The 24,593-nt window shown below is 42.4% G+C and overlaps 1 protein-coding gene across 3 annotated transcripts in view; it reads left to right on the forward strand.

The window, feature by feature from the left end:
• The window catches only part of LOC111953616 (trifunctional purine biosynthetic protein adenosine-3), a 35,400-nt gene extending 11,893 nt beyond the window's left edge, over positions 1 to 23,507 (forward strand). The window contains exons 11-21 of one of the 3 annotated variants that reach the window (XM_023973000.2): positions 3,956 to 4,187; positions 4,815 to 4,912; positions 6,256 to 6,365; positions 6,717 to 6,915; positions 7,212 to 7,463; positions 7,816 to 7,968; positions 12,134 to 12,337; positions 12,607 to 12,771; positions 21,401 to 21,673; positions 21,950 to 22,065; positions 22,761 to 23,507. In XM_023973000.2, coding sequence (XP_023828768.1) covers positions 3,956 to 4,187; positions 4,815 to 4,912; positions 6,256 to 6,365; positions 6,717 to 6,915; positions 7,212 to 7,463; positions 7,816 to 7,968; positions 12,134 to 12,337; positions 12,607 to 12,771; positions 21,401 to 21,673; positions 21,950 to 22,065; positions 22,761 to 22,958 — 2,000 coding nt within the window. In that variant the 3' untranslated portion in view covers positions 22,959 to 23,507. Of the gene's footprint in view, positions 1 to 3,955; positions 4,188 to 4,814; positions 4,913 to 6,255; positions 6,366 to 6,716; positions 6,916 to 7,211; positions 7,464 to 7,815; positions 7,969 to 12,133; positions 12,338 to 12,606; positions 12,772 to 21,400; positions 21,674 to 21,949; positions 22,066 to 22,760 lie in introns of those variants that run through there. The other 2 variants (XM_023973001.2, XM_023973004.2) reach the window with 2 other exon arrangements.
• Positions 23,508 to 24,593: the final 1,086 nt, after the last annotated feature.

Here is a 24,593-nt window from a genome sequence, read left to right on the forward strand (position 1 = left end):
CAAAAATCTGAGTTTACATTGGCGCCTTACGTTCAGAAGTTCCAAAACATCCTTTGATTTTGCACAGAGCCACATCAATTTACAGGAATACTCAAACATTGCTAAAAGATACAACTGTTATGCATGGAATTTTAGATGCACTTCTCCTTAATGCAACCACTGTCAGATTTCAAAAAAGCTTTACGTAAAAAGCAAACCATGCAATAATCTGAGTCGGCGCTCAGAGCCCAATCAAGACACAAATATATCCGCCATATTATGCAGTCAACAAAAATCATAAATGGCATTATAAATCTTCACTTACTTTTGCTGATCTTCGTCGGAATGCACTCCCAGGACTCCCACTTCCACAAGAAATGTTTGTTTTGTTCGGTAATGTCCAACATTTATGTTCAAATAGTTACTTTTGTTAGCGCGTTTGGTAAACAAATCCAAAGTCACGAAGCGCGTTCACTAAAAGCAGACAATGTCAAAAAGTTCCGTAACAGTCAGTAGAAACATGTCAAACGATGTATTGAATCAATATATAGGATGTTTTTAACAAATCTTCAATAATGTTCCAACCGGAGAATTCCATTGTCTTCAGAAGTGCGATGGAACAGAGCTCCCTCATGTGAACGCGCATGGTCAGCTCATGGCAGACCTTACTCATTCCCTTCTCTTTCGGCCCCATTTCACAGTAGAAGCATCAGACAAGGTTCTAAAGACTGTTGACATCTAGTGGAAGCCTTAGGAAGTGCAACATTACCAATATCCCACTGTATCTTCAATAGGAGCCGAGTTGAATATCGACCAACCTCAGATTTCCCTCTTCCTTGTTGGATTTTTTTCTCAGGTTTTTGCTTGCCATATGAGTTCTGTTATACTCACAGACATCATTCAAACAGTTAGAAAACACTCTGAAGTTTCTCAATCCAAATATACTAATAATATGCATATTCTAGCTTTTATGGCTTTGTAGCAGGCCGGTTACTCTGGACATGCTTTTCATCCGGACGTGAAAATACTGCACCCTACCCCAAAGAAGTTAGATATCTTGCTTAACTGATCAAATAATTGAGTTTATGGTGTGAAAATTAGCTGGCTAATAGTCAGAAAGCAAACGTTACATCAGATGAGCTCACGTTAGTAACCAATTTGCTATAGTATTACATTTTATTGGTCACATAAACGTGAGTAACAGATGTTATTGCGGGTGTAGTGAAATGCTTGCGCTTCTAGCGCCGACAGTGCAGTAATATCTAACAAATTACACATGTACACACACACATCTAGGTAGGAATGAATTAAGACTATATACATATGGACGAGTGATGTCTGCGCGGAACGGACTAAGATACAGTACAATAGTATAGAGTACAGTATATACATGAGATGAGTAATGGCAGATATGTAAACATTATTAGTGACTTGTGTTCCATTCCTTAGTGGCAGTGATTTCTAGTCTATGCCTATTGGCAGCAGCCTCTGTGCTAGTGATGGCTGTTTAACAGTCTGATGGCCTTGAGAAAGCTGTTTCTCAGTCTCGGTCCCAGCTTTGATGCACATGTTCTGACCTCGCTTCTGGATGATAGCGGGGTGAACAGGCAGTGGCTCGGGTGGTTGATGTCCTTGATGATCTTTTTGGCCTTCCTGTGCTGTAGGTGTCCAGGTACTGTAACGTTATAACTTGAGAAACGGAAAGGAGTTGTATAACGCGTTAGTTGCTTACTGGACCCAGGCAATCTGAAATGTTAACTAGCTAACATACTCTCTGTGAACTGTTTTCCCTGTACAGTATGTGGTTAATTTTCAGAATGAGAGAATTACAGTAGGTGAAAATAAGGCGTTGCTTGTTTAACAAGAGTAGCTGGTGCCTGGCTTAAGCTGGATGCCACTATAGAGGTGAAAGGAACGCCACACACTTTCCCTCTTTCTCACTTTTTCAATACAGTGGATTAAAAGTGGTATCCCAGGTGTACTCTCTGCCTGAAAGAGATCAGTTATGCTAACAAAGGGTATCATGCTCTGCTGGCACTTTGTAGAACAGATGTCTGCAGGCAGAAAGTGTACAATGTAATAATGTGCAGTGTAGCCCAAAGATATTGCTTTTCTGTTGAACTTGACAGTAACACGTGTGGGTGAAGGGGGGATTATTTAATTATTTACTCAGTGAAGGTTGTTTTTGCACACATGTAGCCTTGTGCACTTGATCGACGTCTACTATAGTGGCCGCTATAATAGAGCAAACAGAATGCCTGTTTCATTATATTTCTACTTAAGATGTATTGTTCCCAAGTGCAATATTTGTGTGTGGTCACAAGCGTTCTATTATAAAGGCTGTCATGGCTACCTGCAATATTAGTGTGTTTTTTTTCTCTCAAGACTTGAATCATTTGCAGTAAAGTCTAGACAACAAATAACATTGATTGCTTTCTTTACATTTTTTTTAGCTGTGAGTTAGGTTCACATTAACCACTTTATTTTGCACACAGACTGATCATGTAGATCATATTCTTTGTTTGATTAATTACAACCTGCATTTCCCCCTAGCAGGGATTTTCTTTGCATGTTTCAGTACAAAAAATGTCACCTTTTTTTGGGGCCCTCACCAGTTTGCATCCCTGATCATACCGCCTGATGGTTTTTGCGACTGCACTTGAATAATTAATTTTCCGGGTTGACTGAACTTCATGTCTTAAAGTAAAGATGGACTGTAGTTTCTCTTTTCTTATTTGAGCCGTTCTTGCCATAATATGGTCTTTTACCAAATAGGTATATCTTCTGTATACCACCCCTACCTTGTCACAACACAACTGATTAGCTCAAATGTATTAAAAGGAAAGAAATTACAAATTGACTTTAAGCAAGGCACACCTGTTAATTGAAATGCATTCCAGGTGACTACCTCGTGAAGCTGGTTGAGAGAATGCCAAGAGTGCAATGCTGTCATCAAGGCAAAGGGTTGCTACTTTGATGAATCTCAAATATAAAATATATTGTTTTAAAACGTTTTTTTTTTGGTTACTACATAATTCTATGTTATTTAAAAGTTTTGATCTCTTCACTATTATTCTACAATGTTAAACAGTTTTTTTTTTAAATACAAAAATTGAATGAATAGGTGTCCCAACTTTTGACGGGTACTGTATATCAGTTATTTTAAGGAACTCAGTCCAGCTTTAAATGTTCTCTTGAGAGTTGTAGTAGAATGCATAAGGTGCAATTTGGAAATTGGGTAGTGCATCACTAATTCCTCTTGTCACGTTAGTCATTGCATACCTAAGAGCTATTTTATATCTTGTTAGAAATGTCCAGATCAACTAGCCCATGTCAGCTAATGTTTTTTAGCTCAGATATCTTGTAATCCTGGAAGGGGGGGGCCCTGAGTGAAGAAGTAGAATTAAGTGATGAACTTCACAGGGTGGTGAAAGTGCACGGTGATGTGTTTGATGCTCCTTTCCAATAAATATATTCTTCTGGTGACATGATGATTGATCCTTGGCTGCTGTTTGACAAATAAAAATAGTATTTTCCCCCCTTTGTTTTCATAATAATCTCATGTAGGTTATACCAGCACTTTATCTGCGAGCTGTTCTATAATGAGTGCATGAGCCAAGACCAGAGTGTGCCTATTTGCGATATACACATTTATTATGACACAACCATCCGAGTTGAAATTGCAAAGGAAACCAATTTAACTTGTATGTGTTATTTGGTACATGGGAATTCAACCGCAGAAATTACTTTTGTACACTACGTCATTATGCACAGCCTTTTATGGAAATGTATCTCTGGTGGGGAAAATGCAACAAAAAAAATTATGCAGGTTTTAGAATGTTTGCATAAAACTGATTTAAAGTAGGGGGAGGTTATCTCCAATTCCTGCACCCCCCCCGTACCTCATGCACACTCCCTCTCTTCCTCCATATCTCTCTCTCTCATTCTCTCCATCACTCCCTCTACTCTCTCTCAGGTCTGTCTCAGGTGGAGGAGATGGGGGTGCATGTGTTTCACGCTGGCACGGCGCTGAAGGAAGGGGGTGTGGTCTCCAGCGGGGGGCGTGTCCTCACTGTCACCGCTGTTAGGTCGTCCCTGGAGATGGCCCTGCATGCAGCCAATCGGGGCGTGGCCGCCGTGGGGTTCCTGGGAGCTGTGTACCGACGTGACATCGGTCACCGAGCCATCACCCACCTCACCCAGCACAGGTGTGTGTGTGAGGGGACAGGGTGGACACACACACAGAAACACTCCTCATTCATTTCACTGTAATAGTTTGACAATCTTCAGGTTAGAACCCTACATTTTGTTTATTAGAGTACATATTGACAGGAGGGGGTATTGGCTAACCCTAGACAAAGTCTACCTCTGTGTCTGTCGTTTACACGTAGATTTGGCCTAGAAACAATGTGCATTTAGTATGAACTTGCTATGAACTCTCACATTTTGCCTCGCGTGTCTGGTACTCTAAAAAGTTGGACAGGGTTGGCATGTCTGGTATACTGTTACCGTGTAGATTTCCAGTCTGACTTTTTGTTTTCATATTTCAAAAACGTTCCTAGTTATGTTGGATTGGTGGAAGTTAACCTGGTAACCTGCATTAAACTGTAGGTTAGCCTAGCTAGCACATGACTAATGATTTGTACCCCTGGATAAGAATGGGTTGATGGACTTCGGAAAGAGAAACATTTGTAGGTAGTCTACCTAAAGTAATTCTTATACATGACAGTGAGGTAGAAGCTGAATTGAGAGGCCACTTGACATTGGTAGAGGGCAAATAGCTCTAGCCTCATCTCACCATTACCTATGACCCTTGCTGTGTGTCCCTCCCCCAGCAGAGGCCTAACCTATAAGGACAGCGGAGTGGACATCGCTGCGGGAAACCGGCTGGTAGACATGATCAAGCCATTTGCCAAGGCCACCTCTCGCTCAGGTAGTCACGTCAACCCCCCCCCCCCCTCATTGCCTTTAATCAGAACAGCTACAGCTGAGCTACTAGCTAGATAGCCTGCAGAGCTGCAGTGCTTTTCCCAGACTCATACCTATCCACTTGTAATGATCTGTGTAAGATTGGATATATGATTAGTTTCCCAAATCTCGCTGAGTACCCTGTCAGTTCCAATTCCACCTTTTTTGAACTATTCAGGTCAACTAATCATCAAGCCTCTGATTAGATAAATCAGGTGTACTGGAATTGAACAAATAAGTGGAATGGCTGGGCAACACTGGTATACGCATTATGGAAAAACCCTAAATCTAGACTATTTTTAGAGGGACAAGATGCTAGGGGTCGGTTTGGGATTGGGCATTTCATTACATGCCCTGCACTAAAGCAGTCTCTCAGTCAACCTTTCATGATTTCACCTAATCCAACTAATTACGAAGCTCCAAGACGGTAAATTATTTTCCTTTCCTTGAGAAATGAACATGAGAAAAGAAATTAGGTCTTGTCTACTTTATTTGGGTGTTGGATGATTTATTATAGTGACAAGGGCTTTAACAAATACTGTACCTGTAGACATTGTTCCAAATTCTGTTTTAGTAAAACTGTAGCGATGGCACACTTCTCGATTTGATCTACAAACACATTGCTGCAGGAAGCTTCAATTTAGTTTTCTACAATATATGTGTGGGTGGACGGATGGATGGATTGATTAATTTAGTTATTTAAAAGACAAAGGAAACCCAGTAAATTAGGGATACAAAGTATATTGAAAGCAGGTGCTTCCATACAGGTGTGGTTCTTGAGTTAATTAACAACCCATTATGCTTCTAGTCATGTATAAAAATGCCGGGTTGCCCATTTTTTATTTGGCTACCATGGCATCTGTGGCTTTGATAGAGGGGTCTCAAAGGAGCATAGGGGGTTTAAAGTGTGCGTGTGTCAGTCACCAGATCTCAACCCAATTGAACACTAATGGGAACACCAACGAAACACCAATGATGGAATTTGTTGTGAAAGAATGGTGTTGAATCCCTCTAATAGAGTTCCAGACACTTGTAGGATCTATGCCAAGGCGCATTGAATCTGTTCTGGCGTCTCGTGGTGGCCCAGCACCCTATTAAGACGCTTTATGTTGGTATTTCCTTTATTTTGCCAGTTACCTTTACATCAACCAGATGTTTATTTTGATCCTAGACTGGATAGAATATTATTTAAAAAATATACAATGTTTTTAATTATTTGGTGTATTAAACGTTTTCCCCAATCTGTTCTTTGTTTGTAAAAGACCTTTGTGTGTAAACAGTTGCCTTTATTCCCCTCCTGTCCACCAGGGTGTAACGCTGAGCTCGGGGGCTTCGCCGGCCTCTTTGACCTCAAAGCTGCAGGCTTCATCGACCCCATCCTGGTGTCTGGGACAGACGGCGTAGGGACCAAGCTCAAGGTAGGCGTGACTTCTCAAAACAGAAACGGTATATGAGACATTGCAGCCGTATTGCATATTTTGGTGCTGGAATAAAGCTGGGGAGCGTCATATTCCAAGTACAGGCTTTTCGTTCTTTTTCATGAAATGTAGGATCATGTGCATATGTTTTAGCTGTTTCTCAATTACGCCATGATTCCTCACATCTCATCTCCTCGCCGACTCTGCTGTATTGGCGGAGAAGGTCCAAGGTCCCTACCTTAGACCTCCTTCGCTAATGTGTTTTAAGCAGGTGAGGAGAGATTATGCCAGGAATCACAATGTCATTAAGATCCTACAACCTCTTCATGACTTCATCTCTGCCTTCTCTAGATTGCTCAGGCATGCCAGCAGCACAGCACCCTGGGACAGGACCTGGTGGCAATGTGTGTCAACGACGTGCTGGCCCAGGGGGCGGAGCCTCTCTTCTTCCTGGACTACTTTTCCTGTGGCCGTCTGGATGTGGGCGTGGCCTCCGCTGTGATTGGGGGCGTGGCCGAGGCCTGCGGGTTGGCGGGCTGCGCTCTGCTGGGTGAGGGGGGGGCAGTCAGATGTCATCCGTAAGATGCAAGGATGTGTGTGTGTGTGTGCGCTCACTATTTTGTGTGTTCAGGCGGTAAGAAAGTGGAGATGCTGGCTGATTTACTGGGGGTGTAGCGAAAACAACGAAGTAGAGTTTTAGCTGCTACACTGGAAACCATCTGTATTGTTGGGTGTGAGCCAGCCATCAATTTCTGGGTTCTACATTGTGTAAGTGTGCACATTTGCAACTGCATGTATGTGTGTTTTGATCATATATTTGTGTTAACTGTTTTTCCATTCATCCAGGCGGCGAGACTGCGGAGATGCCCGGTGTGTACGGCCCCGGAGAGTACGACCTGGCAGGGTTCTGTGTGGGGGCGGTGGAGAGGGGCGCCTTGCTACCCAGGCTGGGGGACATCTGCGACGGGGACCTGCTCATCGGGGTGGCCGCCTCAGGGGTGCATAGCAACGGATTCAGCCTGGTCCAGAAGGTCCTGGAGAGGGCAGGAGTCACCTACAGCTCTCCTGCACCTTTTGGGAAACCTGGACAAACTGTGGGTAGGTTAATGAGATCATATAAGCCCTTACACAGAGTAAACTTATGTTTCTTTGGGTTTGTCTGCCCAATCGTCTCTCATACTTTCTCTTGAAAGGAGGTAAATGGACAGTTTTGTGGTCATTTATCTTTTCGACTATGTAGGGTTCACCTGCATAAGGTGCGATCTTCCTGCCTGTTACCAGTCTTATCCCAGTCTCTATTGGTAATATTTTGTACTGTTCAATTGTATTATTGTAAAGTTTATCTGGGTCCAAGAAAAGTGCTCTATGAATCTAATGTATCATAATTAAAGTAATTCACCGTAGAGGTTCCGTTTCCCCGTCTAAAGTCTTCCCCCGTGTTGATCGACAGGTGAGGTTCTCCTGACGCCCACTAAGATCTACAGCCGCCTGCTCCTGCCAATCCTGCGCAGCGGCGCCATCAAGGGCTATGCCCACATCACTGGGGGCGGCCTATTGGAGAACATCCCCCGAATGCTGCCTCAGGAACTGTCCGTTGACCTGGGTGAGAGAGAAACACACACTTCTCTTATTGCCCATGTTTTTAAAGTGTAGTGGTAAACAATGTAAGCTCAGCAAAAAAAAGAAACGTCCTCTCACTGTCAACTGCATTTATTTTCAGCGAACTTAACATGTGTAAATATCTGTATGAACATGAGATTCAACAACTGAGACACATAAACTGAACAAGTTCCACAGACGTGACCAACAGAAATTGAATAATGTGGCCTTGAACAAAGGGGGGGGGGGGTCAAAATCAAAAGCAACAGTCATTATCTGGTGTGGCCACCAGCTGCATTAAGTACTGCAGTGCATCTCCTCCTCGTGGACTGCATGAGATGCTACCCCACTCTTCCACCAAGGCACCTGCAAGTTCCCGGACATTTCTAGGGGGAATGGCCCTAGCCCTCACCCTCCGATCCAACAGGTCCCAGACGTGCTCATTGGGATTGAGATCCGGGCTCTTCGCCGGCCATGGCCGAACACTGACATTCCTTTCTTGAAGGAAATCACGCACAGAACGAGCAGTATGGCTGGTGGCATTGTCATGCTGGAGGGTCATGTCAGGATGAGCCCGCAGGAAGGGTACCACATGGGGAGGAGGATGTCTTCCCTGTAACGCACAGCGTTGAGATTGCCTGCAATGACAACAAGCTCAGTCCAATGATGCTGTCACACACCGCCCCAGACCATGACGGACTCTCCACCTCCAAAATCGATCCAGCTCCAGAGTACAGGCCTCGGTGTAATGCTCATTCCTTTGACGATAAACGCGAATCTAACCATCACCCCTAGTTAGACAAAACCGCGATTCGTCAGTGAAGAGCACTTTTTGCCAGTCCTGTCTGGTCCAGCGACGTTGGGTTTGTGTCCATAGGCGACGATGTTGCTGGTGATGTCTGGTGAGGAACTGCCTTACAACAGGCCTACAGGCTCTCAGTCCAGCCTCTCTCAGCCTATTGCGGACAGTCTGAGCACTGATGGAGGGATTGTGTGTTCCTAGTGTAACTCGGGCAGTTGTTGTGGCCATCCTGTACCTGTCCCGCAGGTGTGATGTTCGGATGTACCGATCCTGTGCAGGTGTTGTTACACGTGGTCTGCCATTGAGAGGACAATCAGCTGTCCGTCCTGTCCCTGTAGCAATGTCTTAGGCGTCTCACAGTACGGACATTGCAGTTTCTTGCCCTGGCCACATCTGCAGTCCTCATGCCTCTCCTTGCAGCATGCCTAAGGCACGTTCACACAGATGAGCGGGAACCCTGGGCATCTTTCTTTTGGTGTTTTTCAGAGTCAGTAGTTTGCATAACTGTGACCTTAATTGCCTACCGTCTGTAAGCTGTTACTGTTTTAACGACTGTTCCACAGGTGCATGTTCATTAATTGTTCATGGTTCATTGAGCAAGCATGGGAAACAGTGTTTAAACCCTTTGCAATGAAGATCTTTGAAGTTATTTGGATTTTTATGAATTTTCTTTGAACGACAGGGCCCTGAGAAATAGACGTTTCTTTTTTTGCTGAGTTTATGTGAGGATGAAACAGTTGTCCATATCAGATACCTGATGCTGTTTTGATCTGTTGTAGGGCTGTCTCCGCCCCAAAAAATCTTAGTTGACCGAAAGTCGTCTCTTTCGACCAATCGATTGGTTACAATTTTTAAACGTGTATTTTTCCATTTAGACACCCTTTTTTTGTTTGTTTTAATGAAATCAACTATATGCTTTGAGCTTGTCTGATGCTTACCGTTTTGAAATAAGACAAATGCCTCAAGGGTGCCAGAGATCTAGATAACCAAAGGAAAACACCTTAACCTGACCCAACTATTCTCCTGCTGGCTTTTGCAGATTCTGCCATTACTCTTCTGAAGTTGCTGGTAATAGGCTACAAGAGGAGTCGGCAACCTTTCTCACGTGGAATGCCAATTTCTTAACATGTTTACTTATCTGCGTGCCAGTTATGGTTTGCATATGCACATTTTTGTGAAACAGTTTCATTTCATTTATAATAACATCTTATTTCAAAATCATGTGGTTTATCAAAGTCCTATCTAAGTGAAAATTATACCAACCTAAAAATTTACACCACCGTTCAAAAGTTTGGGGTCACTTAGAAATGTCCTTGTTTTTGAAAGAAAAGCACTTTAACTTTATTTTTCATTTAAAAATAACATCAAATTGATCAGAAATACAGTGTAGACATTGTTCATGTTGTAAATTACTATTGTTTCTACGAGTCCAAGTCCTCTAAACAGCATGTAGGAAGCACATATAAACCATGCTTTTTACGAAGCTAAAGTGCAGTGCTCAAGTCCCACCAGACCTTACATATTCAATTATAACCTAAAAACATAAGACAACACTCCTAAGCCAAAGATGACTCAATTACTATTTCCTCCAAGATGCAGAACTAGTCTTACAAAGCTAAAAAAACACGTCAGTTACTTTGCCACTATATTTCCCACTTAGTGACAAGTGTACAGTGCTTTAAATGCTAAACAATAATTAAGTATAGGAGATTACTTGTACATGTATCTCTGTAGAAGACATAAATGGGTTAATCAATCATGTTGGGTGTTCATAGTAATATTAGGTCCCCAAATGCATTTCTCTCTGTGTTAATTAGTTTTTACATTTCATGTTGTAAATGACTATTGTTTCTGGAAACAGCTTTTTTAGTTTTATTTATGGAATATCTATGTAGGCGTACAGAGGCCATTATTAACAGCAACCATCACTTTATCATTTTAAAGGGCTAATTGATCATTAGAAAACCGTTTTGCAATTATGTTAGCACAGCTGTAAACAAAACTATTCTGATTTTAAAGAAGCAATAAAACTGGCCTTTAGACTAGTTGAGTATCTGGAGCATCAGCATTTGTGGGTTTGATTACAGGCTCAAAATGGCCAGAAGCAAAGGACTTTCTTCTGAAACTCGTCAGTCTTTTCTTGTTCTGAGAAATTAAGGCTATTCCATGCGAGAAATTGCCAAGAAACTGAAGTTGTGCTGTGTACTACTCCCTTCACAGAACAGAGCAAATTGTCTAACCAGAATAGAAAGAGTGGGAGGCCCCAGAAACAGACACCTCACAAGTCCTCAACTGGCAGCTTCATTAAATAGTACCCACAAAACACCAGTCTCAACGTCAACAGTGAAGAGGTGACTCCGGGATGCTGGCCTTCTAGGCAGAGTTACAAAGAAAAATCCATATCTCAAGACTGGCCAATAAATAGAAAAGATTAAGATGGGAAAAAGTACACAGACAGTGGACAGAGGAACACTGCCTAGAAGGCCAACATCCCGGAGTCGCCTCTTCACTGTTGACGCTGAGACTGGTGTTTTGTGGGTACTATTTAATGAAGCTGCCAGTTGAGGACTTGTCTAGTTTGAGAAACAGACGCCTCACAACTGCTTGAGCTGCTGTTCCTCTTATAGAATATTAAAAAGTATTGTGGAGCTCCTGCGCCTCAATATAAACCGTACCAGCGGCCAAAGTGAGTATCGAACCTATTTAAGTCCAAGTCGAGCACTAATAAGTAATTAGGTAGGTCTATTTTGACGTTTCCATTGGATCAGAGCATGCCATTTTTCTCTTTCACGCTGAGTGGTTATCGAAAGGGAGAGCTGGAAAGATTTTTCAAATAGTTTTGAGGAACAATTGTAAAAATAGACTGCTTGCTGTTTGAGGTGAAAACATTACTTTGAGAAGCTCCACAGGTTATTGGTGGTGCGTTAATCCAATCAGAAATACTAGCAGATCCCCGAATCGGCACATTTATATGCCTAAATTTGCGCACAGGCCAGGTAGCCTATAAACCTTTGTGTGCGCGTCCTTACTCAACATTGACAGGAGTGCTCCAAACAACAAAAGATGATGACTAAAACCCGTAAATGGAATGAAATAAACCAAAACTTGTTTGTCACTAGTGTAGCATAGGTTGTGCACTCTGCAAAGCATGAATTGGATTTTAGTCTAGGCCTCCGCAATCAATTAGTTCACTAGTTCACTCACAAAAATATGCGTGTGTTACTGCTTGACTTAAATAATCTTGGTCGATCAAAAGCCTAACGACCAAACAATCAACTAGTCGACTAATTGGGATCAGCCCTAAACTGTGGTTGGTATTTACTTCATATTGAATGTGTGTGTGAGCTGCACTGTATGTCCCACCCAGACGCATCCCGTTGGATCATCCCCCCTGTGTTCTCGTGGCTCCAGGAGGAGGGGGGCTTGTGCGAGGAGGAGATGGGGCGCACCTTCAACTGTGGCCTTGGGGCTGTGCTGGTGGTGGCCTTTCCGGACGCCCAGAGGGTTCTGAGGCAGCTCCAAGCCCACGAGGATGCGTGGATCGTGGGCTCGTTGGCCCACAAGCAGCCTGGTGAGAGACAAGCTAAAGCATGGGTAGTGAAACTCTTATAACAATGCTACAGGAATTATGGATTCTGTATACTCACATACCGATAAGGAAACTGATTCTATACAACATAGTTAATCTGGTTAATGAGGAAATGCTCTTCAGATGTTCACATTAAATGTAATTTTTGTATTGATGGGTTCAAACGTGCGCGCATGCACACACAGATAAGACTCTCTCAGCGATTGGTGGTATTCATCTTTGTCATTTTACTGAGTTTTGTTTGTGGGAAGGGGCCGAGCCGGTGGTGATCAGGAACCTGAAGCACAGCCTGCGTTTAGGCCCCTCTCCCTGCGTAGTAGACCAGGGGCCCATGCAGAACGGAGGGTCTCAAGGGGATAACAGCAGCACCGTCCCCCGCAAGAGGACCAGGGTGGGCGTCCTCATCTCAGGCACAGGTTAGTGTTGTGTATGGTGTGTGTCACTATCTGAAATTGAAAACCCTGACAAGGGTCAACAGATGTGTATACAATTTTCTTTTTACAAGCAAACGTCATGTTCAAGTAATGCGTGCGCATGCGCTCAACAAATCCCTGTAACAGAATTGGCTATAAAACTGATGTTGGCACCAGGGTTGCCAGGTTAACTTCTCTAGGGTAGGTGAGACGCTAACGTCCCACCAGGCCAACATCTGGTGAAACTGCAGAGAGCTAACATTTTAAATACACCATTCGTTGTATTAAACATTCTTGTAAATACATATATCTTACATCATTTAAAAGATGAACGTCTTATTAATCCAGCCGCTGTGTCAATTTCAAAAAGGTTTACTGCAAAAGCAAACATGCGATTTTCTGAGGACGGCGCCCCACACACACACACACACACAAGTATTACTAGCATTTTCCAACCAAGCATTAGCGTCACGAAAGTCAGAAATAACAATAAAATAAATCGCTTACCATTTGAAGATCTTCCTCTGGTGGCAATGCCAAGTGTCCTAACTACACAGTGAATGTTTGTTTTTGTTTGATAAAATAATTTTTTATAGCCTAACACGAAACATTTGTAAACCGGTTGCGTCGTGATTTCCCTCTCATTCAACTGTGGACGAAGCGTTCGTGGTAATTACACACACTAAACAAACGTTTATCCAGTCATGGTTGGTTTCATTGCAATCCTCTGGTTGTTACTAACACAACCATACATGATGGCTCTTTTCCCGGGACATATTGACCGAAACAAACCGATTTGAAGACACCAATCAATGACCTCATTGCGCACCAATGGTAGGACCGGTCTATCGTTGATTGACTGTATTTTGGCCCAATGACCACTGATCATCTTGAAATCTAGCTTTGAGAGTTAAACGGCAATATGTAATGGTTATACGTTTGAAGACCAGCCTTTGTCATAAACTCTGGCGTAAAAGAGGTTAATTCGCCATTGCAAATCCTACTTGACGGAGCCACGAGTGTTACGCATAGCAGTACATATTCAATAGCATTTTCAACAAGTTTATATATTTAAATTATGGCGAATAAATCAGGAAAAGCTAAAACAATGTCTAGGTATACAGATTTAACCCACATTATAGAGGAAATTGATAGAGACAGCCCCCAATCTCACAGCTAGCCTTCAGGGAGCTGCTCATCCAGGAGCTTGCTAGCTACAGCAAGTCCACTGCAGCACCTTCTGCTCTGTCAACCAGTGGTGTTCACCTGCCCAGATTCATCTCTGCAGGCATGAATGTGCCTCAGGGCAAAAAGGGCACAGTGGGGAGGCGACGTTGTGCCCTTTGTCACAGGAAATGCCTCATCACTTGCACCACCTGTTCAGTAAGCCTCTGCTTTACAGCAGAAAGAGACTGCTATGGGCCATGGCACCAGCAGCACAATATTGTGTAGAGGACTGAGGGTCTTCACTATTTATTTATTTATTTATAAAATATACAATATTGTAAATAGAAAATGTGTAAATAGTTACCCTGTTTGTTTGTTTGTTTGTTTGTTTGTTTGTTTGTTTGTTTATTATTTATTTATTTTATTATTATTTTCATATATATATTTATTTTTTTGGGGTGTGTTAGAATAGCATTTATCTATTTTGTATATAGTTCTTTCCTTCAAAATGTATCACTTGTACCAATTCGGCCACTTGGGTACATTTGAGTACATTTGTGTGGGACACCTGGGTGACTTCATGCTCAAAGTCATGTAGCTTGCTCATTTTTTAAGTTATCTGTCTAAAACTTTGCTCAGCTATTGTTGCTATCTTATGTTCTTCATTCAAATCATCCACAGCATTATATCTACATGTTTGGCTGGTCATTTGAAGGTTGATGCAGCAACAATAAAAAACAAAAAACGTATGTGTATTTCCTTGTATTTTCTTCTACCAGATCTATTGTGTTCTATTATCCTACATTCAATTCACATTTTCACAAAATTCATAGTGTTTCCTTTCAAATGATACCAAGAATATGCATATCCTTGCTTCTGGACCTGAGCTACAGGCAGTTAGATTAGGGTATGTCTTTAGGCGGAAATTGAGAAGGGGGGTTACCCCAAAGAAGTTAATTCTAGCCCCAATGACCTCTCAACCCGCCCACAATAGTTTCCGCAGCAAGAACAGTTGCCACATTTATCCAGTAAACCCTTTTTCCATAACGTTATCGAGCAAATTAAGAAGGAATAGCGGTGTAATTTGTAACGAGACAACCGGCTAAAAAACTAAATGTGGTTTTCCATCAAAATAATTATTGTGAGCTTAAGAATATCAAACTCGCCAGATCATTTTCTATCAATGGATGTCGATTTTACTTGTTTTGACTGCTATGATTAAGCAATAAGGCCTAAGGAGGTGTGGTATATGATCAATATATCACGACTAAGGTCTTTTTTTGTCATACCTGTTGTACACAGTCTATGCCACAGCTTTCAACCAATCAGCATTCAGGGCTCAAACCACCCAGTTTATAATTGTAAATAAATCCCTTTTGCGCATGTGCATAACTATAGATAAATCCAACATGAGAGTTTGAGTGAGGAAGTTGGACAGACGATCTCAATATCTGTGCAAGAAACACTTGAAAAACTTCAACAAATGAATGTTGGACTATTTTCTGTCAATGGTGCCGTTATTATACTGCACAAAAATATAAACGCAACATTTCTGGTGAGTATGCAGGCCATGGAAAAACCTGGGACATTTTCAGCTTCCAGGAATTGTGTACATTTCCTTGAACATGGGGCTGTGCATTATCATGCTGAAACATGAGGTGATGGTGGCGGAGGAATGGCACGACAATGGGCCTCAGAATCTCATCACTGTATCTCTGTCCATTCAAATTGCCATTGATAAAATGTAATTGTATTCATTGTCCATAGCTTATACCTCACCACCACCATGGGGAACTCTATTCACAATGTTGACATCAACAAACCGCTTGCCCACACGACGCCATACACGTGGTCTGCAGTTGTGAGGCTGATGGATCTATTGCCAAATTTTCTAAAACGACAGGCGGCTTATGGTAGAGAATAGAACATTACATTCTCTGGCAAAAGCTCCGTTGGACATTCCTGCAGTCAGCATGCCAACTGCACGTGCTCTCAACTTGAGACATCTGTTGCATTGTTTTGTGACAACTGCAATTTTTTTTGTAGTGACCTTTTTATTGTCCCTAGCACAAGGTGTACCTGTGTAATGATCATGCTGTTTAATCATCTTCTTGATATGCCACACCTGTCAGGTGGATGGATTATCTTGGCAGAAGAGAAATGCTCACAAACTTGGATGTAAACACATTTGTGCACAACATTTGAGAGATGTGCTTTTTGTGCATATGGAACAATTCTAGGATATTTTTTACTTCAGCTCATGAAAAATGGGACCAACACTTTGCATTATGCGTTTTAATATTTTTGTTCAGTATAAATAGCCTACTTACAACTGGTAAAAAGTTGTCACGACATGCGCATGTGCTGCTCTACACACAGGCGCACAACCACCGGCCCTCCCCATCACTCACTCACTCACTCACTCAGTAATAGCCTGCTCACTGCCTGATGGATACAGCACCAGTCAAACGTTTAGACACACCTACTAATTCAAGGGTTTTTCATTTTTACTATGTTCTACATTGTAGAATAATAGTGAAGACATCAAAACTATAGTAAACAAATGAAAATATATTTTGAGATTCTTCAAAGTAGCCACCCTTTGCCTTGACAACTTTGCACACTCTTGGCATTCTCTCAACCAGCTTCACTTGGAATGCTTTTCCAACAGTCTTGGAGTTCCCACATATGCTCCATCACTCTCCTTCTTGGTCTAATAAACCCGTACACAGCCTGGAGGTGTGTTGGGTCATTGTCCTGTTGAAAAACAAATGATAGTCCCACAAAGCGCAAACCAGATGGGATGGTGTATAGCTGCAGAATGCTGTGGTAGCCGTGCTTTGAATTCTAAATAAATCACAGACTGTGTCACCAGCAAAGCACCATCACACCTCCTCCTCCATGCTTCACAGTGGGAACCACACATGCAGCGATCATCCGTTCACCTACTGTGTCACAAAGACACGGCTGTTAGAGCCAAATCTCAAATTTGTACTCATCAGTCCAAAGGATAGAGTTCCACCGGTCTAATATCCATTGCTCGTGTTTCTTGGCCCAAACAAGTGTCTTATTATTGGTGTCCTTTAGTAGTGTTTTCTTTGCAATTCAACCATGATGGCCTGATTTTCATGCAATCTCCTCTTAACTGTTGATGTCTGAACTCAAACATTTATTTGGTGTGCAGTTAACGCTAATGAACTTAACCTCTGAAGTATTGGTAACTCTGGGTCTTCCTTTCCTGTGGCGGTCCTCATGAGAAGCCATCTTGTAGTAATGATGGACTATCATTTCTCTTTGCTTATTTGAGCTGTGCTTGCCGTAATATGGACTTGGTCTTTTATCAAATAGGGCTATCTTCTGTATACCACCCTTACCTTGTCACAACACAACTGATTGGCTCAAACACATTAAGAAGGAAAGAAATTCCACAAAATAACTTAACAAGTTAGCACACCTGTTAATTTAAATGTATTCCAGGTGACTACCTCAAGCTGGTTGAGAGAATGCAAAGCTGTCAAGGCAAAGGGTGGCTATTTGAAGAATCTCAAATATAAAATATATTTTCATTTGTTTAACACTTTTGGTTACTACATGATTCCATATGTGTTAATTCATTGTTTTGATGTCTTCAATATTATTCTACGATGTAGAAAACAGTAAATAAAGAAAAACCCTCGAATGAGTAGGTGTGGCAAATTTTGCTTGGTACTGTATCTTTTTTTACAGGAAATACCATGGTGACCGCGGGACAGTTTGGAAGTAGGCCAAAAACCCGCAACCCGTGTCCAATACATTTTCACAAAGTAGTCTAATGGCAACCCTGCTTGTGATCTTGACAAACTTCGCAGTGAGTGATGACCATAAAAACACAAGACTGATGGCTATAGCTATGCTCAAGTACAGTGGCTTCAGAAAGTATTCACGCTCCTTGACATTTTCCACATTTTGTTACCGCCTGAATTTAAAATTGATTCAATTTATATTTTGTCATTGGCTACACACCAATAATACCTAATGTCAGTGTAATTTGAGATAGATCTATCCATCTCAAATTAATAAAAAATGAAAAGCTGAAATGTAATGTCTCGAGTCAAGTGATCAACCCCTTCTCTAATGGCAAGCCTGAATAAGCAATAGTGTTTGACATGATTTTTTTAAATGAACAACTTCTCAATAAGCCAGTGCATTCAAAGTATTCAGACCCCTTGACTTATTCTAACATGGATTAAATCGTTTTCCCCCCTCAATCTACACACACTACCCCATAATGACAAAGCAAAAACTAGTTTTTAGATATGCTTGCGAATCAAAACACTGAAATCACATTTGCATGTATTCAGACCCTTTACTCATTACAGCCTCGAGTCTTCTTGGGTATGACATTACAAGCTTGGCACACCTGTATTTGGGGACATTCTTCTCTGCAGATCCTCACAAGCTAAGTCAGATTGGATGGGGAGCATTGCTGCACAGCTATTTTCAGGTTTCTCCGGAGATGTTCGATCGGGTTCATGTCTGGGCTCTGGCTGGGCCACTCAAGGACATTCAGAGACTTGTCCCGAAGCCACTCCTGCGTTGTCTTGGCTGTGTGCTTAGTGTCGTTGTCCTGTTGCAGGGTGAACCTTCACCCCAGTCTGAGGTGCTGAGCGCTCTGGAGTCAGAGATCCTTGATGAAAACCCTGTACTTTGCGCTGTTCATCTTTGCCTCGATCCTGACTGGTCTCCCAGTCCCTGCCGCTGAAAAACATTCCCAGAGCATGATTCTGCCACCACCATGCTTCACCGTAGGGATGGTGCCAGGTTTCCTCCAGATGTGACGATTGTCGAGTTCAATCTCGGTTTCATCAGGCCAGAGAATCTTGTTTCTCATGGTTTGAGATTCCTTTTGGTGCATTTTGGCAAACTCCAAGTGGCCTGTCATGTGCCTTTTACTGAGGAGTGGCTTCCATCTGGGCACTACCTTAAAGGCCCGATTGGTGGAGTGCTGCAGAGATGGTTATCTTTCTAGCAGGTTCTGCCATCTCCACAGAGGAACTCTGGAGCTCTGTCAGAGAGACCATTGGGTTCTTGGTCACCTCCCTGACCAAGGCCCTTCTCCCCCGATTGCTCAGTTTGGCCAGGTGGCCAGCTCTAGGAAGAGTCTTGGTGGTTCCAAACTTCTTCCATTTTTAAGAATGATTGAGGCCACTCTGTTCTTGGGTACCTTCAATGCTACAATGTTTTGGTACCCTTCCCCAGATCTGTGCCTCGACACAAATTTGTTTCTGAGCTTTACGAACAATTCCTTAAACCTCATGGCTTGGTTTTTGTTCTGACATGCACTGTCAAATGTTGGACCTTTCTTATAGAGACAGGTATGTGCCAATCAATTTAATTTACCATAGGTGGACTCCAATCGTTGTAGAAGCTTCTCAAGGATGATCAATGGAAACAAGATGCACCTGAGCTCAATTTCGAGTATCATAGCAAAGGGTCTGAATACTTATGTAAATATGGAATTTCTGTGTATTTGTAGTAATTTTGCTGAAATTTCTAAACCTGTTTTTTGCTTTGTCATTGAGGTATTGTGTGTAGATTGAGGGGGAAGAAATTATTTCATCCATTTAAGAATAAGGCTATAATGTAACAATTTGGGAAAAGTTAAGGTCTCTGAATACTTTCCCGAAATGCACTATACATACAATTATCTGTAAGGTCCCTCAGTCGAGCAGTGAATTTCAAACACCATTTTAACCACACAGACCAGTGAGGTTTTCCAGTGCCTCGCAAAGAATGGTATCTATTGGTAGATGCACACAAAAAAGCAGACATTGAATATCCCTTTGAGCATGGTGATGTTATTAATTTCACTTTGGATTGTGTATTAATATGCCAATTCACTATAAAGATACTGGCGTCCTTCCTAATTCAGTTGACGGAGAGGAAGAAAACTGCTCAGGGATTTCAGCAAGAGGCCAATGTTGACTTAAAAACAGAATTTAATGGCTGTGATGGGAGAACTGAGGATGGATCAACATTGTAGTTACTCCACAATACTAACCTAATTGACAAAGTGCAAATAAGGAAGCATGTACAGAATAAAAATATTCCAAAGGCACTAAAGTAATACTGAAAAAAATGTGGCAAAGAAATATTACATTTTCTCCTGAATACAAGTTGCTATGTTTGGACAATCAATACAACACACTGAGTACCACTCTCGTATTTTCAAGCATATTGGTGGCTGCATCTTGTTATGGGTATGCTTGTAATCGTTAAGGGAGAGGAGTTTTTCAGGATAAAAAGAAACGGAATGGATTTAAGCACAGGCAAAATCCTAGAGGAAAACCTGGTGGTCTGCTTTCCACCAGACACTAAAAGATAAATTCACCTTTCAGCAGAACAATAACATAAAACACAAGGCCAAATCTACACTGGCTTGCTTACCAAAGGGTCTCCAACCTTTTTATAGCATGAGAGCTTCTTTTAAATCTGTCCCAAGTAACTTTTTGGGGGGGGGGGGTTTAAATGGGCACTATCTCTCCCCCTCCCTCCTGCAACACTTCCCTGGGTCCTTGGTGTACAAGAGAAAGTAATGCAATGTTTTCTGTCAATATACCAGTTAATAAACAACTCTAAGGGGGGCCCTATAAAATCCCAGATCCCCCCCCAATTTTTTCACTTTATTAATCACTCTTAAAATAACAATTGTTCATGGAGAACAACGCAATTTGAGATTCTGAGTCCATGTCGATGCTTAAATAGAAAAATACAAAAACATATTTCCCCTTTTTTAAATTGCTCATCTGGCCTCTTTTTATTGCACATTTAGCAAGTGAGGAATGTGCCAGTTTAGCGACGGTTCTGTGCTGCTCATGTCATGACAGTTTGCAAATAAGATATTTACTCATGATATACTTCTGCCAGGTAAGCCTACTTTGCAGTTAATTAAAGCTTTTGGGGAAAGTATTTGTCCACCCACAAGACGGTTTTACGTAAACTGGCTACACATGGAGCGATAAACAAACGCACGAATCCACACAGACCGACTAGCAAATAATTTACATATGCTGTGTTTGGCTTTTTAAGCCAATCGTGGCAAACCAGGGGTGGGATAATGTCAATGTTGCGTTCATTAGATAGTAGCTGTGAGCTTGCGGTGTCTGAGTTGTTGTTGTTTGCCCGTTTGCGGTGGAACGTGAAAATTGCATCTACTTTAAGAATTGTTTGGCGAGCTACTCCTAGGTGGGCTGCGAGCTACTGGTGGCTCGCGATTGACCTGTTGGAGACCCCTGCTGTAGTCCATTGTTAAAGGGATAGTTCACCCAAATTTCAACAGATAGACAACTTTCACAGTAACGACCAAGTAGAGCCTTCATGTGTAGAATTGCAGTTAAGTGGATACTAGTGCCCCATAGCTAATTGCAGTTAAGTTTTTAATCTGTATACCAGTGTTCACTGCCTTAAGTGTGTGTGTGTGTGTCAGGCACCAACCTGCAGGCACTGATGGAGCAGGCAAAGAGAACGTCCAGCTCAGCAGAAATCGTGGTGGTAATCTCCAACCGGCCGGGGGTCTTGGGCCTCAAAAGAGCCTCTCTGGCCGGCATTCAGACACGGGTGGTTGACCATAAGCTGTATGGTAGCCGGGCAGAGTTTGACGGCACCATTGACCGCGTGCTGGAGGAATTTGACGTGGAGGTGGTGTGTCTCGCTGGCTTCATGAGGATCCTCACGGGGTCCTTCGTCAGAAAATGGAAAGGTAGGACCACCCAGCTTTGTGTGTGCATCAATAGTAGGTTTGTGTGTTTTATCTGTGATGACACTGTATCACAGAAACGGTGATTTGTTCCAAAAAAGCATTCCTTAAATTCACTTGCTTTCCCTTGAAGTTACATGGTTTAAGGAATGCTTTTTTAAATCCCTCAGAGCACCTGATTTTCCTTTTTTTTAATCAAGCTGGACTGGAGTGTGTTTGGGTATGCTTTCATTCTATTAAAGATGCGTGTGTGTGAATAATATATTTTGTCTGTTTTAGGAAAACTGCTTAACATCCATCCATCCCTGCTGCCCTCCTTCAAGGGGGTGAATGCCCAGAAGCAGGCTCTGCAGGCGGGGGCACGGGTCACCGGCTGCACCGTCCACTTTGTGGCTGTAAGTACTGTACTTGGAACAGATCCTGCCTCCGCTTACCAATACTAACCATAACCAGATGTTATAAAAATTAGCTCGGATCAGATCTTAAAGCCAAACTTATCCTGTGTTTCCTTGTCCACTGCAGAACATGGTTGAACATCTTTCCATTAGAAGAATGGATGCACATTTAGTTTGTTATCCATATCTTGAGATCGAAAAGGCTTTATCTAGAAACCCCTCACCCCTAGGGTTAAGCACAAGCTCGGATTTCTCTGATACATTAGGTGGAATTCTAGCCATATTGCCTACACCTATCCGGTCCTTTCAGATACATAAGTGCCTAGGGTTAGAGGCTAGGGGTTGTTCTGGGACAGGACCGTAGACTTGGATGACGCATCTTTTGTATCTGTCCCATTATGGTGTCTGAGCACTGCCATTGAGGTCATCTTCATTTTGAAGTGGAGTTCTTCTACTACTGAAAGGGTGCATACCCGGAGTGTGTTGTTTAAATAGGTATAAAGCCAATGTTTGTGATTTACTGCCACCTACAGTTATGGAATGTTTTATCACAAGTATAATTCATTGGCTGATCTCATGATGGATGGAATTATGTGATCCTTCCTTTAACACATAGGAAGTCTCACCCAGTTGACTACTTCAAAAATGTTGTCTATGGACAGGACTTAAATATTTCCCTTCCTTCTCAACCATAGGAAGAGGTTGATGCCGGGGCCATCATTGCTCAGGAGGCAGTGCCTGTGTTGATGAATGATACTGAGGAGAGCCTATCAGATCGCATCCGGGAGGCGGAGCACCGGGCCTTCCCTGCCGCCCTGGAGCTGGTGGCCGGGGGTGGCGTGAGCCTGGGGGATGACGGACGCATCTTCTGGAACCCAAACGCACAGGGCTAAACCTCACCACACTACCACCACACCCTGGCCCCCATCCCCAAAATACCTTACCCCCTTACCTCAGAATACATTGGTCCCTACTTAAAAGCAGTGGCTCTACTGACCTGTGTAGTAAATGGATTGCCTTAGTGTAAGCAATGTCTCCCAAAAATCAAACTCTTATTGTTTATAATAGATATTTGGTCAAAACAACGAGGCTATAATGGAATTCTTCAAAGACCCTCCCTCATCTCTGGTAGCCACAAACTGGTTTATTCCAGATACATTCCTTGTGCCATTGCTACAATGTCGAAATAACTCATTCCCTTTGCGCACATTCCATTGGTACTATTATGTAAGAATGTTACAGTAGTACTTGAACTATGATTTTCGGTATATCCTCGAGACATTGTGTCAATCTATATTGTTTGCTATGCCAGCTGGGCAAGTCGTTGTAGTATGATTATCATGAAGTGAGTCAAGGTTGTTCTCTGCATATACTTAGCGACAATGCCCAAACTGCTATTTCTGCCTGCCCTTGCATTAAACTTGCACTGTTGAACAACTTTCTTTTGTAGTTTTCATCGGCAAACCAGTAAGACTTCTTCGTCAGACTTAACATGCAATAAAGTTATATTGAAATGTAACGAAAGGCTTGACAGTCTTCCCTGCAAACCAAAATCGGTTCTGTGAATGTTCTCAGAACATGTCATTAGGTTATGGGACAGGTGTACAAACATACCAAGTGTTCCAACATAAATAAAATCTAATTTACTGAATCATTTAATGTTCGTATTTAGGTTGCACACAACATTCCCTTGTTACAACTGAAAACATTGAACAAATTAACAACATTTAACAAATTACCTTTCTCTAGCTCCGCTATACTTTATCTGCACTCCTTGTGCGTGGTTAGGATTTTCAACCCTCTTACGCTAATCATTTCAAATTTATAAAGGAGAGTGAAGTGTACACTTCAGGAGAAAGGACGCAGACCTGGGCCACATTCAGCATCCCTTGACGTAATCACCAATTACAAATGATTGGAAAGGTGAAAGCTGTGTGCAATCAGTTATTACGTTAAGGCATGCCCTTGATTTCTCAAGTAGTCTTTCCTCGATTCCTCAATGCACAATGGAGAGCCAAGCTCCTAAAAAAATGCATTTTAAGGAGGTGAGGGCAGAAGACAAACCGGGATAATTGCGAATGAGCCCTGGAAATGTTGCTCAGTTGAGGTTATTTTATGAGGGGATTCGATTAATTCCTCGGGTAAACCTGGTTAGCGTTGATTGCCTCCCAGGCGGGCGTGAGCCAGGTGCTTCGTTTTGGCCCAAGGCGAAGTCGGCTCAAAACAAAAGTGATGTGCACACCCCTTGAAATTAGTGGATTCTGCTATTTCAGCCACACCCGGTTGCATAAAATCGAGCACACAGCCATGTAATCCCCATAGACAAACATTGGTAGTAGATTGGCCTTACTGAAGAGCTCAATGACTTAACATGGCACCGTCATAGGATGCCACTTTTCCAACAAGTCAGTTCATAGCATTTCTGCCCTGCTAGAGTTGCCCCGATCAACTACCGCGATGTGGTAGGCCACACAAGCTCCCAGAACGGGACCGCTGTAGTGCATAAAACTTGTCTGTGCTCTGTTGCA

The sequence above is a fragment of the Salvelinus sp. IW2-2015 genome, linkage group LG27 (assembly GCF_002910315.2).
Source record: "Salvelinus sp. IW2-2015 linkage group LG27, ASM291031v2, whole genome shotgun sequence".
Taxonomy (NCBI): domain Eukaryota; kingdom Metazoa; phylum Chordata; class Actinopteri; order Salmoniformes; family Salmonidae; genus Salvelinus; species Salvelinus sp. IW2-2015.